Source organism: Vidua chalybeata, chromosome 20 (assembly GCF_026979565.1).
Source record: "Vidua chalybeata isolate OUT-0048 chromosome 20, bVidCha1 merged haplotype, whole genome shotgun sequence".
NCBI lineage: Eukaryota > Metazoa > Chordata > Aves > Passeriformes > Viduidae > Vidua > Vidua chalybeata.
In genome coordinates, this window is record NC_071549.1 from 6,488,428 (window position 1) to 6,502,919 (window position 14,492).

Consider the following 14,492-nt stretch of genomic DNA (forward strand, 5'->3'; position numbering starts at 1 on the left):
CTAATCCTCGGAGATCCTGTTTATCCCCGTCTGAGGGTCCCTGCCACCAGATCGCACCATGGCCCGGGAGGTGTCAACACCTGACACCTCACAAGCTGGGTTTCAGGGACACCCTGCCACAAAACCTGCCTGGGGTGGCCAAGGACCATGGCACCAGTGGGTCTGACCCACTTCCTGGAGCACCTCGGGTCACCTGCAGCTGGCAGGAGCAGGGAGTCACCTTGCTGCGACTTGTGTGCGCAGCCAGCGCCTGCGGCAGCCAGCCCGAGCTCCCCTGGCACTGGGACGAGCAGGGCTCGTCATCTCCTCGGTAATGAAGGTCCTTACAAAGGTCTTTTGAGTGTCCCCTTTCAGTGTTCAGCCCATCAGTGTGTTCAGGCCACAGCCCATGAGCGTGTCCCTGTGTCCCTCCCTCGCCTGTCCCCAGGGGCCACAGCTGGAAGGAATCCACAAAGCATCACCCTGTGACAGCAGAAGATGGCTCTTGACACACCAAGTGCAGCTTGCAGGCAGAATGATAAAGCTGTAAGCTGCCAACAACCAACATACAGCTGGTTCTAACAGGCAGCAGCACAGATACGCCGTGGTGCAGGTGAAGAAGTGCTTCCCTCCCACTTAAGGCTATTTTTAATTACATTCACACGCCTCAGGTACCAAAATGCCTCTGTGCAGCTGCACAAGCAGCTACACCTGCCTGTGGATTGGAGAAGTCAGGCCTGAAGCCACCCCAGCTCTTTGCAGAACACACTGAGGGGATGGGCTCCACCTGAGGCATGTGTGGCTCACAACATCACTGCCTCTTTCAGACCTCCCCGAGCCTTGGATCTCCTCTTGGAAGAGCTGACCTTCTTCCTGCTGCTGCTCTTCTTTGGCACTGCAGAACTGCCTCACTAATGAGGGCACTAACAAGTGGCTTTGCTTACTTCTGCTGCTGAAAGCCACAGCACAGCACACCCAATCTATTCCTGCCCTATCCTGCCCTCACTCCTATCATCACCTGTGGCTCTAAAATAATCTGTGACCCCTTAATAATCACCCAGAGAGACAATAATCAATGCTGGCAGCAGCAGGATGGGAACCCTCTCCTCTCCCACAGCACTACTGACATGCTCCCCTATTCCTTGCTTTTATTTGAAGCAGGATTGACATTTGCCCCACAGTTCCTTGGGGTCACAGCCAAGGCTTCAAATGAAGAACCACATATGAAGGAGAGAGCAACATGTGCACAGAGCTCTGAAAGCTTTGAATATATGAAAGCAACAGCAGCAGCAAAACCACGGTACACAGAGAGCTCTCTAAAGCCAGCCTCTGCCAAATTTATGTCTCAGGACCTCAGCCAGTGTCTAAGCCTTGTTCAGCCAGTGTCTAAGCCCTGTTAAATTAAAGGTAACTTTAACAGGAAGTTTTACTTCAACAGCAAGTTCAAGGTAGTTGCAGTCCAAATCTGAAAGTTTTCAACTACAGCTCAGGGGAGAAAAAAAAAAAAAAAAAAAAAAAAATCAGTGCTTCCCAGGCTTGTTTTCTGGGCGACTTTCCACCCAGCCCTGCTTGAGCCACACTGACAACAATTCAGGGTAATGAGGCAGAAAATAAAGCAGTTATTTGGAGAATGATACTGCTTCTGCCTCCAGGCAGAAAGAACCCCAAAATGTAGAGAGATCCAGCTGACAGTTGTTGACCAAAGCTTTCCATACAATCCTGAACATATCCAAGTGGGCTGTGCACACCCAACAACACAGCATTTCTAAAGAAGCCTGTGAGGGACTCTCACCCTTCTGAAAAGCAAAGCCTCTTGTCATCAGGAAGAACCATGGGGGTGAGATGCAAACCATGCTTGCAGAAAGCTGGTCATACCCAGCTGCAAGGGTTTGTGCCCTGCTTATTCTTCCTGCATGATGTCAGTGCTAAATCCAGTGCAAACACACGTCCAGCCTGTGCCAAGTAGCTGAGCACTGCATGTACAGGCACATTATGAGCCCTAGACAAGAACACTTCCTTTTTTTCCCCCACCTTCACCTGAGATACAAAGGGCAGGTGAAAAAAAACCAATTGGGGAAAACAAGCTTTAGAATAACAACCAAGGACTCACTCCCAAGGGTGACTGACCCTTTGTACCAAACATAAACACGTGCTATTCAAGCCACAGGCAGAAGATCCACTTTGTTCCTGCCTGCCAGCCCAGCTCACAGCCACAGTGAGGGATAAAGCAGTCAGGTAGTAACTCTTCACTTACCGTGAGCGATGTGAAGGTCATGCACATCCCACCAAAGCCATTCAGAGCCAGGGCAATGAATATCAGCACAGACAGAGCTGCAACAATAAAAAACCTGCCCTCAGCTCCCACTGGGGTGCAGAGGGAAAGGAGACAGAGCCCTAAAGGCTTTGGTCCTGACATGTGGATCAATGCCCTCAGGACATGTCACGCTGTTCCTGACCCAGCACCCATCTCCCCAGCCACACAGACTGGCAGGGACAGGGCTCTCCTCCAGGGCAGCAGGAGGGGATGGAAGGGTTCCTTTTCTCTAATGCACAGACTTGCTGATGCAGCTTGTCTGGTGGGTCTCAAAAGGAAGATTTACTTGAACAAACAATCCAAAGGGTCATCTTGCTATCTGCTCTTGAGAGGCAAGCTCCATCTACCTCTGCTAAAAAAGCCAATTACACATTGTGTGCTATTACCTATTTCCCAACCCTGAAAAAGCCAGGAACTCGTTTGGAATTGCTCCTTTACAGGACCTGGCCCTGCCCAAACACAAAACGAAGAGATCTTGGGTATCTCAGACGTTTGGCCCTTGCTACACTCTCCACTTGGTGTTGTGAAACACCAGCCCTTCCCAGAGCCACTTGGCTCCCTCAGCCTGGCAGATTGCTTGGCTTGTGACCCCAGTACAGCACTGGGGGGTGACAGTCTGAACTTTGCTTCCCCAAAAAACCCCAAAGCAGAGCCCTGAAACGCTCCCAGCTCAGCAGAAAGATGCCAACTTACAGTCAGGGTTACTGGCACCGTACGCAATCAGCACACAGGACACGGCAAAGCAGGCACTGAAAGGGAACCAGAGCCATCAGTTTCTCACAAACAGCCTTACCCACAGTAAGTTACAGCTGCTTCTACCTCCTCAGCACCTCACAGGGCACTTTCTGTAAGAGGGAGGGAAGCTGGCAATTTGGAAAGAAAAATCCAGGGAAATACCCAAATATTACTGGCAAACAAGTATTACAGGCAAGCCTTGCACAAGGGCTGGGGCAGGAACGTTTCCTCCCAGCACTGACGCAGCTCTGTCTGGACCCAAATTCCCACTGGTTTTCCAGCACAGAGTTTTTCCAGCCCTCACCTCAGGGTGACCAAAGGCAGCAGCAGCCTTTGTCCTGAGCCCCAGCACTCAACTCCTCTCTGGTACAGTCTGACTCAGAGACTTGCCCTGTTTTTCCCACTCTGCCCACAGGCCAGTTTGGTTTCTAATCAAGTTCACTGCATTAAAATTGTGACAGTTAAAACAGTGCTGGGGTCCACTGATCCCAGAAGTCACTAATCCCTCCGTGCCATGCCAGAAGCAGTTGACAACCTTGCTGTCTGAGGCAGAAAGCAACACACACCACATGGAAGAGAAGGGCCCTGGGAAAGGCAACAGGACATGTTTATCCCTGAGTTAACTCCCCAGCCTGCAAACAATGATGTAACATCTTGGTTTTGTGCCTCTCAGGACATAGCTCCCAGCCCAAGGAGAAAGCTACCCTCCCTGACTCACAAATGACTCCACTCTTCCTCCAGGCTCCATCTGGACAGGGATCACAGAGCAGCACTGGAGAGCTGAAGTGTGGACATGGAGTTCCAGGCCCTTCCCTTATGGAGCAATTCACTGTGCTGGCTGAAATCAGAGCTGCTCTGCTGCCCTGTGCAGATCCCAGCCCCATCCCTCAGACACTTCCCAAGGCTGCAGGGACCCCACAACAGCCAGACAGGGTGGGAACTGAGCCCTCAGCCCCCCTGGAGCCCTGCACACCCACCTGCCCAGCAGCCGCAGCTTGCGGGGGCCGTACTTGTCCATGACAATTCCCAGGGGCAGGGTGATGGCACTGAGCAGGAAGGAGCCAATGGTGAAGGCCAAGTTCAGCATTTCATCCTGGGCGTTGCAGGAAGGCCATTTGTGCTCTGAAGCTGTGCTGTTGTCGAGCTCAGAGCTGTTGGTGGTGGTCTCTACATGGAATGAGAGAGGACAGTGAGTTAGGATGAGATTTAAAATGCTGCAGGAAGGAGGGAAGGGAAAAGCCCTGCTGGACACATGCCCTCCACAGTCCAGTTTTTTATTCTAATCAGTGAGAAATGGAGAAGCAGTGCAGCAGAAGGATGAGGGAAACCTGATGAGCTCTGCTTTGAGCAGGAAAAAGCACCCAGGAGACAGGTATCCCATGTAGCAGCAGGGTAAAAACCTAGGGATGGAGAGTCATTAATTTATTAAAACAACTATACAGCAATGGCCTGGCAATCACAGGAGACTAAACCCAGCCAAACCCGAAGGGATACAAAAATAATGTCCTCCTAATCTACAGCTGTCATGTTCTCAGAGATCTTTTCCCTAACAAAACTAACGACAGCTACAGCCAAATCAGTTATTTTGGTTGCAGACACCAGGCTGACAAGGCCTGGCACTGAGCAGCAGCCTGCTCAAATGAAAAGCTTCCTACCCTCACTGCAGGCATCAGGATGAAGAATGGCTTTGCAGCAGCCACCTTGCTTTGACTGGCCTGGCTCTGAAAAATCCTTCCTGGATTTAACTACCCTGTTCCCAGGGGGACTGGCAGCTCACCTGCCTTCTCTGTTTTTCTAAAGGATTGATGCATCTTTAAGTCCTACCCTGTAATTAGCATTTTCTATTCTTTCAAAATGGGTTTAGGTCACACAGATCAATTATATCCCCAGCTTTCTGTTCTTGCCCTTACATGAGGAACTCTGCATGCAAACTCCCACGCTGAACAGAGCCCACGTTGTGTAACCAAGACAGAAACAGGACAGATCAAAAAAAAAAAAGAAAGGAAAGAAGTTCCCTTTTACTGCCTCATGTCAACCCTTCTCCTGTTACATGCCTATCCCAAGGCTGCTTACAACTCCTCCAGTGAGCTGTGTGCCTTCAGACTTCCATTAACTCACAGCCCCAGTGCACTCCAGCTCTCCTTCTCCCAACACTTATCTGGAACCTTTGCTGCTATGACAAAGCACTTGCTCTCTTGCTGCTGCAAGCCAGTGATAGAAAACGCTCGCCTTACTTAATAACTGATCTAACAAAGTTCAGTACTAAAGGAGGAACAGAGAGAAGTCACCGACACAACCACCAGCATGAAGTGAGGCTGGAGATTCCCAGCGAGCCCTGGCTGGTTTAGTTAATTAGCAGGAATCCCTCATGTGCAAGGGGCTTCCCATTCACTGCTTGCTGTGGCTGGTGGGGGAGATCCCCATGGCTGCTCTGTGTTGTCTCTGGAGCTGGCACAGCCCCACTGTGCACCTCCCTCCCTTCTACTCAAACCTCAGCCCCTCTGCAGTTACTGGTTTCACCCTGGCTCTCCCAGCTGCCCCAAACCACTCTCCCAGCTTTGTGTCCACTGCAAACAAACCTCCCTCCACCTTCCTGCCATCAGGCATCAACAAGAATTCAGGCACTGATATCTGAGACCTTGGAGCTGCCTCTGATCCCTCCCAGCACTCCAGGGAAGGCTGGGGCATTTCTTCCCATTTACACTGCTCCCATCAGCATCTTTGCTAAGATTGCTTCAAACTGCCTGTGTTCCTTTCCACTGCCATGTGCTCCTGACTGATAAATTAATCTGCCCCTTCTCTTGTCCTGTTAGTCATGGATAGCCAGAGTAAGCAACAAATATCCCCAAAATGTCACATGTGCCACCAGCAGCACCTCCTCTGCACAGAGGGCAGCCCTTCAGCCTGAGGCATCCGAGTTACAGCCTTAGAAATCAGTCCTGGACAGACTTGGAGAGGCTCTCTGCAGTTTTCACCCACAGCATCAAGGCTTTTGGGCTCTCCACAAAGATAAATTCATAGGAAACAGATGTGGGTGAAAGGTGAAACTCGGAAAAACAAGGAGGTGGGGGGGGAACTGACAAAGTAGTAGCAATTTCCCTGTGTCAGCACTCTCCAGAGATAACTTAGCTGATGAGTGGAAGGAGGGTGGAGGGACACAAACAGTACAGTGACCTTATAACTTCTGCACTTGTTAAAGCCTCAGTAACCCTCTCCACAAAGAGATCTCCAAACAAAAATACTCTGCCTTTAAAGCTGGAGAATAGGAATTCCTGTTCATGTTTTGATGTGTTCACTGCTGCGTGTCCCCAAGGAGCTCGCACAGCACACACCTGCTGGCCCTCCCATGACGAGTGTGCATGAGGTGAGGACACAGCTCAGAAACAGCAAAAACAGTGTTCAGCCCCTCTCTGAACACTGGAAGGCTGGGAATGGGACACCAAACTTCCCTCCCTGCCTGTACCAATCACCTTGTTTACAGCTGCTGGGTGCCAGCTCCAAGGAGGGGCCAGGCAACAGCGCTATGTGGAAATACAAATTGTTTGTGAAAATAGAAGCAGCCCCTGAGCAACAAGAGAAGATCCACTGAGGCGTAATGGAAATGATTCCAGCAGCCCTTGGCACCCTGACATCCCCTGATCCTTTGAGCCACCTCCACAAATAGAACATTTTGGAAGGGCCGCAGGTGTGTGCTGCATGCACAAGGTCCAGCCAAGAGCCATCTCATCCACGAGCACAGATTCAGGTGCCAGCAGCTCAATGGCACAGGACAGTGAGTGGCAGCACAGGACATGCAGCTAGGAGGGGTTTAATGGGCAGAGAACCTGCCTAACTACTCACCTACATAATGCACCTGGTTACAGCAAACAGCAGCTTCCCCTCAATCACAGCTCAGATCGGTGCGTGCCACGCTCCCGGGATAATCTCCTACATGCCTGGCTCCCTCTGGAAAACTGCTCTGGGGAAGGACTGGCTCTGTGCCCACGGTGGTGCCCTCCCCAAATCCTCTTGCCAAGTCCACCTGCACGCAGCACTCGAGGTGTCACACCCGGGGCAAGGCAGCAGCACAGAGGCTGTGCTCGCTCACTGCTGCCTCACTGACAAGCCAGCAGAAGCTACAAGTCTTTACCAGCAATTACAAGAACATTGCTGCCTATTTTTACAGCACTCCCCACACAAGCAGCAGGATTTCTACTGCCCAATTAATAGTTCAAGTTACTATTTAAAGAATGACAGCTTAGGTAAGGAGAAGGCTGCCTGGGTAATCATTTATGTCAAGATCATCGCTGGGATTTGTTCAGGCTGGAACATTCAAAGCCATCCTTTCTCCATGCAGCAGGTCAATCGTTAACTGCTCTTTACTGACCTCTTCAAATCCCAGGCGCACACACACCACATTACCAGAGGAACGAGTCTGGCTTTTCCAGGAGTGACTGCCATCTCAGATGGCAGAGAGCAGCTTTCCTTTCATCTTATTTCATGGATCAGACTGAGTCAAACAGGAAGACACCCCCAGCCACCCTGACAATAGCTCTGTCACAGCCTGCACACCCTCATCTTCCTCCTCTTTTTTTTTATAGAAGAAGAAAAAAAAATTTAAAAAAGGAGGAAAAAAAAAGACAGAAATCAAGGGCAAAGAACTGGGAGTATTGGTTTAAAAAAATAGCACACTGAAAGACATGTGCAAACAACTGATTCTGCAGTCTGCCCACATAAGAACATGTTTTCTCTTTTTAGGATGGTGTCATACTTCTGGGAACTGGGAGGAGATGTTCTTGCTTTATACCACTGCAAAAGCAATTTATTCGGGTTTCCCTGCCCTTCCACTAGCACTTCCAGGACCCCCTCTCTGGGTGCCTGAAAGCTTCATATGACCAAGGCACAGTCCCGGCTAAACTCCCCTTCTCTCCCCAGCTGTGGTTTCGTTTGGCAGCTGCTCTCAACCAGCACCTTCCCACGACAGCTGCTGATCGGCACAGTGTGTTTCCTGTACAAATTGAGTATTTACCACCTTTACTCTTTTCCTGTTTACAGCCTCACACGTGCAGCCCTTCCAAAAATCGGAGCTGTCATATCTGCCCAGATTGTGAGGGACCTTCAGACTGCAAGTTCCCCACCCAGAGCTCAGATAAATATGGGAAAAGAGCTGTAAAGGCAGCACCTTCCTCCTTTGACCACGTCAGGGCTCGTTAACGCACTGTAAGTGAATTAGCTTATCATCCCTTTAGTATTCTGCAGCCCTGTCTTAGAGGAAAGCCCTCTGTGCCCCTTATCTCTGCTCTTTGTGAGCAGATTATCAAGTTCAGGACATTTTTCTTTTTACAAGCATGTTTCAGACCCAAGCATTCAGCTTCCCAATCCCAGAAACATCATAGCAAGGCAAGGCCCTGGACTGATCAAATTCCCCAAGAGCTGATAAGGCCCAGAACGGTGATAAAGACTGTGGAGTCAGCACTTGCACCGAATAAAAGATGCTGCTTCAGTTGGTTAAAGGCCAAGTAGTAGTGTAGTAAAATTAAAATGGGAACAAAGTGCTACTACCAGGCTCCTTGTCAGCGAATTTCAAACATACCTCAGGAGGTGGCCCAACGGGTACAACCCCCCACTCCAGCCCTGTTGCACAACTGCTCTAAAAATATTTTGTTATTTTGGAATTTTTTTCCCCCCAGGTGTCCATCTCCACGCTCATGTTACTGAGTTAAGAGTCCATTGCACCCCACATTTGTACAATGAGTAAAATCCAACACAAGGAGCCAAGGGCAAGCAAGGGATTCAAGAGGGAGACAAGGAGTCCTTCATGAACTGCAGCACTTTCTGGACAGCTGCTGTTACCTTCAGAGAAGAGCCTGCAGAAGGGACAAGGTCTAGTTTTGCCTTTCATTGGAAAGCATCACAAAGTACAAGAGCTTATGCTGACAAACCAAAAGCCCTGCCAAGAACTTTTGGCTCATTAGGAAAACTCTATTTCTTTTTCTTTGCAATACTTACATGCCCACAGCAGCATTAGGAACAACAAGTGCCCAAAGGCTACTAGTCATGATTTGTTTGCACCAGCCTTCCAGCCAAGCTGGCTGCAGGATTCAATAAGTTACACTGAAAAGGGCAACCATTGGGTCACCCTAATGCCAGGGAAAACTCAAAGGGAAAACTGAGTTTAGGGCTGGTCATTGAGAGCCTCCACACACTTGGAGCCAGGAGTCTTCCCCACAAAACTCTTACAGCAAGGACAAAACCAGAGAAAGTGAGTCAGCACGGATGAATGTCCCCACAGCTCATCACAGAGTTCAGAAGTGATGGCCAGATATTTGAGGACAATGAGAACATCTGACTGCACAAATTTCTTCTCAGGGATTAAGCTTTCTTGCCTCAGGACACAGGCTGGCCACTGGGAGGGAGCAGTTGCCCCCAGGGCAGCAATTCCACAGCAGTCCAACCATTTGCATCTTCCCTGTGGTCTGTGGGCACTCCCATGGGGAGAGCCAGAAAAGCCACAGATTGGTGAACAGGAGTGAGAAACCGAGGTGAACGTCACTGATCTGGGACAAACTGAAAGCAGTCAAGGCAAAGAGCACGAGGTGGGCCCCAAGTGAAGTTCTTGTCAGCAGAGCACATCTCAGGAAGCAGACAAGCAAATGCCTGCTCGCAGAGACAGTCAGCATTTGCTTATCAGCTCCTGTGTGCTTTATCTGGGTGGCAGAAAGTCTCCACCTGATGGGTTTAATGTGATCTCTTGGCTGTGACAAAGTCTCCGCGATGTGGAGAGAACGCAGCAGCCTTGAACAGAAGTCCTGCAGGGTCTCTCTCACACACAGGGGTGACAGGGACATGCTTGGGAGCACTGCCCTGAGAGCAGAGCACAGGATGGAGATGGAGCTGCCAAACTGCAGCTGATAAAAGACTCAAACATGTGCATGTTTGCCAGGTACACCAACCCGGCCCTGGTACACAAAGCAGGGGAGATAAGCAGCTGATGAATGAGCAAAACCCAAAGAACCATCACATCATTCACAGGTACCTTTGTCTGGACTTTGTTTCCCCACACCTCAGTTTTTCCCCACTGTTCTCAGCCAGCACTCAACTGAGGGTCCATGCACTGATTTCCAGCTCTTTTCACAAACTGCTTCCTCCACCAGCCCCAAAAGAGCTGATCTAGTCTCAGTCTCCATCACACATCTCTGGACGGAGCCCACACTGCCTCTCTTTACTCTTCCCTTCCCTGAGCACATACAAACCCTCAGCCACCACAGCAGCTTTCCAAACCCACACCACACCTTTACCCTCATGTTCCTTTTAACCCCACTGACCACCCAAACACACTGTGGGATGCACAATTTTCTCCATGACCAGGCTGGGGATAGATGACCAGCTCCAGGCTGTTTTTCCAGGATTACCATTCCACACCACAAATTTATGTCTCCCCTTCCAGGCTGTGTCTGCAACAGGGACAGTCACTTCTGGCTGGGGCAGAGGGGAAATCTCAAGCCCTCACAGAAACACAGCTTGGTTTGAGCACATCCTGGGTGCTTGAAGAAGGAGAGGAACAATCAGTAGTATTTAATTCCGTGAATTCTCCTCAACAGCAGCACTGGACTGTCCTGATATTATTGCCACCCATGCTCCTTGTTTTCTCACCACTAAGGACAAAGTTCCTCTTATAAACCCAGGACAGCCTTCCCAGAAATCATTATCCTCCAGAGCCCATCCAGCCTTCCCTTGCAGAGGAAGAACTCATGGCCAAATAGAGAAGGCCATCCAGAAAAGCTCTAACTCATCATTAAAGCCCCTTTTCCCAACCACCCTACAAAACAACAGCACCTACAGGCACACTGCTCCATCCCAAGGATGCCACTGGCTTTAGGAATGAGCACAAATCCTTCTCTCCTGGGATCCACATGGAGCTCAGCCCTCCTCCAACCACGTCCACACCACGCTGCAGCGGGGAACCACACCAGCAAACCTCAGAGCAACTCATCCCCACAGGAGCCCGGAGCGCACTTACCTAACCCGTAGCACAGGTAGGAATAAAACCCTTCTGCCTTGAGCATGATGAGCAGGGACCCCCAGCCCAGCAGCACGGCAGAGAAGAGCAGGTTCTCGATGATGGCTGTGAACGCCATCCACCAGCGCCGCCGGTGCGCCGTGGCCAGCGTGGGGGCCATGGCTGCCTGGGGGGGGGTGGCCTCCTTCAGAGCCTCAACCTGCAGGGAGCAACACCCAGTGAGTCCACACGCTGCACAAAAACCCCGTGGTTTAAGGGATCTCCCCACTAAGCACCCATGCAAAGCTGCCTGCTGGATGCCAGGCACTGTGTAGAACTGGTTTTTGCAGGTGCCAGCTTGCCAAGCGAGCTGGAGGGATGGCACAGGTGCCCTTGGAAGAGCCCCTGGGGTGCTCACTCTGAGTGACACAGGGCTCTGCTCAAGGACTCTGTTCCACTTCCCGAGCAGCAGGTATGAAAATGCAGCAAACAGCCTGGAACCCGCTGCACGGGGCAGGCAGCTCACTGGGGAGGCACCGAGGAATCAATGCCAGGGCAGGGGGGCTGCAGCCAGCACCCTGATGTCCCCACTGCCATCAGGCAGGGCTGGGATGGGCGACACAGCCCCACATCCCAGAGGTGGCTTCAGAGACCCACCAGGTCTGCTCTGCCCCGTGCAAAAGCACAGACCTGTTCTGGAAAGCGTGTGAGGGTTTTATAAATGCAGTTTATGTCACCAATGGCTCACCAAGGAGCACTTTTTGCTGCCTGCCAGACCAAGCAGCTGGGGGACACCGCAGCTCAGTGGCATCTCCAGGCTGCCCCAGATGCTGGAGCTGCATCAACTGTGTCCAGCTCCGCTTGTCCCAGTCCCTGGGGCCCACGGGAGCGAGCAAATTGGGGAACACACCTGGCCAAGTGGACAACCTGACCCTGGGCAGCCGCGAGTGTCAAAAGGCAAGTAACACTTTTGAGCCAAGCTGAGGCTTTTCCCAGCCCCGGCACACCTCGGGCTGCGCAGTGGGGAAAGCAGCTGGCCACACAGCCAGCCAGGGCAGCTTCCCCTGTTGCAGTGACCCCAGCAGCGGGTGCTTCGGCAGGACGGGGGTCTGACCCAGCACTGATGCCTGGGGGTCAGGGCCCCCTCCCACCCACAGAAGCCGGTTCAGAGCCCCCTGCAGCCGTGCCCCCTCCTCCACCCACAGCGCAGGCCCGCTGCCCCAGCACAGCCCACAACGCATTTCCTCCATCACCTCCTCTTCCTCATCCCTGCACAGCCCCCTCCCCAGCCCCGGTATCCTTGCCCAGCCCAGCGATCCTCTCTGCGACAAGAGCCGCAGCCCGCCGTCCCCGCTGCCAGCCGCCCCCCAGCACAGCCCCCACATCACCCCCGCGGCCCCTCACACCCCCAGAGAGCCCCGCAGCATCCCCCTCCCTCCTCGCCATCCAGCCCCCCACCCACGCTCCCCTCTCCATCCGCTCTCCCTCCGCCGCCTGCCTCTCCCACGCCTGAATCCCCCGATGCCCCCCACCCTCCCCACTGCCCCTCTCCCGCGCAAACCCCGCCGGTGCCCCCGGTGCCGTGCCCCGCTCACCGCCGGTGCCGCGCCCGCTCCGCTCCGCCGCGGTCCCACCCGGGCTTTTTATCCGCCCTCCGAGGCAAAACAGGCGCGCCCGCTGATTGGCCGCCGCCTCGGCCAATGGCCGCGCGCGCCGCTGCCGCTGGGGCACGTGCCGGTTCGCGCCCCCCCCCCTCCCCTCACGGGACCCCTCACGGGACCCCCCCCACATCCCCACGGGATCCCCCCGGGATCTTCCCCCGGGATCCCCCCACGGGAACCCCGGGATCTCCTCCCGGGACCTCCCGGTATCTTCCCCTGGGATCCCACGGTACCCCCCGCTCTCTCCCACCGTTACCCCCCGACATCTTCTCCCGGTAACCTCCGATATCTACTCCCCGGTATCCCCCAGATACCTCCCACCCCCAGGTATCCCTTGATGTTTTTCTCCTCCGGGACTCGCCGCGATTCCCGCGGTACGCCTCGATATCCCCCGGGACCCCTCCCGGTCTGCAGGTACCCCCAGTACCCTCACACACACACACACACCGGGCTCGCCGCCTTCCAGGGAAAAGCCACCAAACCGGGATCGGCGGCGGGAGGTGATGCGGCTCCCCCGCCCGGGCACAGCGGGAACGCCCCGCGTCGTTCGCTGCCGCTCTCCGCCGGTCTCCGCCGGCCCCGGGCGGCAGCGGCGGGAGCCGCACACCGCGCTCACCGCGGAGCGGCTGCTGAGAGCGAGCACAGCCCGGCCGTGCCGGGAACGGCACCCGCGGCATTGCTCCTCTGCTGTGGGTACGGGCACCGGATCCGTCCTGCGAAGTCTGCCTGTCCTGCTCAAGGAGAGAGACCTGAGAAGCTGCTCCACCCCATTAAAAGGGTATTTTGGGAACAGGCATCCAACGCAGCCCGGGGCTGACCACCCTCACGGCACAGCTGGACAGGGGCAATGAGCCCTTGAGACACCCCAGCTCATTCACAGAGTCACAGAAAGGTTTGGGTTGGAAGGAACCTAAAAGATCATCTCATTCCACCCCCTAGCATGGGCAGGGACACCTTCCACCAGATCAGGTTGCTCCAAGCCCCATCCAACCTGGCCTTGGGCAGTTCCAGGGTGGGGCTGCCACAGCTTCTTTGGGCAACCTGTGCCAGGGCCTCACAGACAAGAATTTCTTCACAAAATCCCATCTAACCCTGCCCTCTGTCAGCCATTCCCCCTTGTCCTGTCACTCCATCCCTTGTCCAAAGTCCCTCTCCAGCTCTCTTGGATCCCCTTTAGGCACTGGAAGGGCTATGAAGTTTCCCTGCACTCTTCTCCAGGCTGAACACCTCCAGCTCTCTCAGCCTGTCCATAGCAGAGCTGCTCCAGCCTCTGATCATCATTGTGGCTTCCTCTGGCCTTGCTCCCTGTCCTTTTTATGTTGGAATCCTCACAGCTGGACACAATACTCCAGGCGTGTCTTAGGTAAGCAAAGTAAAGGGGGACAATCCCCTCACTAAACCTGTTGATCACACTGCTGGGAATACAGCCCAGTTTCATGAAATAAAGTAATATCATTACAAGCCACCTTCACATCTGACTTCACCACAACTCTGCCTTCTTTTTCTTCTGTAAAATTATTTTTCACAGCATTCCTCTGAGGTATTTCTAGACCTTCCATAAATCCATCCCTCATTAGGGAGGTCCTGGGTCAGAGGACGTGGCCATAAATCCCTAGAATCTTTATAGGGGATATTTCCTCAGCCAAAGGAGATGAAAACAGCATTTGTGGCAGACAAACACCCCAGAGGAAGCAGAGGGCCCCAGACAGACGGACGTGTCCCCACCACTCCATCCCCGTGGTGGGTGGGAAGAGGAAACTCCTCAGCCTTGGCTGTGGGAGAAGGATCAAACGTTTCAACAGCTGGAAAGTGGATTTAAGCCAAT

The 14,492-nt window shown here is 53.1% G+C and overlaps 1 protein-coding gene across 1 annotated transcript in view; it reads right to left on the minus strand.

The window, feature by feature from the left end:
- SLC43A2 (solute carrier family 43 member 2) overlaps positions 1-12,623 on the minus strand; it is a 31,454-nt gene extending 18,831 nt beyond the window's left edge. The window contains exons 1-5 of the mRNA XM_053960853.1: positions 12,602-12,623; positions 11,028-11,226; positions 4,006-4,195; positions 2,987-3,042; positions 2,234-2,310 (exon numbers count right to left, since the gene is read on the minus strand). Coding sequence (XP_053816828.1) covers positions 2,234-2,310; positions 2,987-3,042; positions 4,006-4,195; positions 11,028-11,187 — 483 coding nt within the window. The 5' untranslated portion in view covers positions 11,188-11,226; positions 12,602-12,623. The remainder of the gene's footprint in view (positions 1-2,233; positions 2,311-2,986; positions 3,043-4,005; positions 4,196-11,027; positions 11,227-12,601) is intronic.
- Between the last annotated feature and the right edge of the window lie 1,869 nt (positions 12,624-14,492).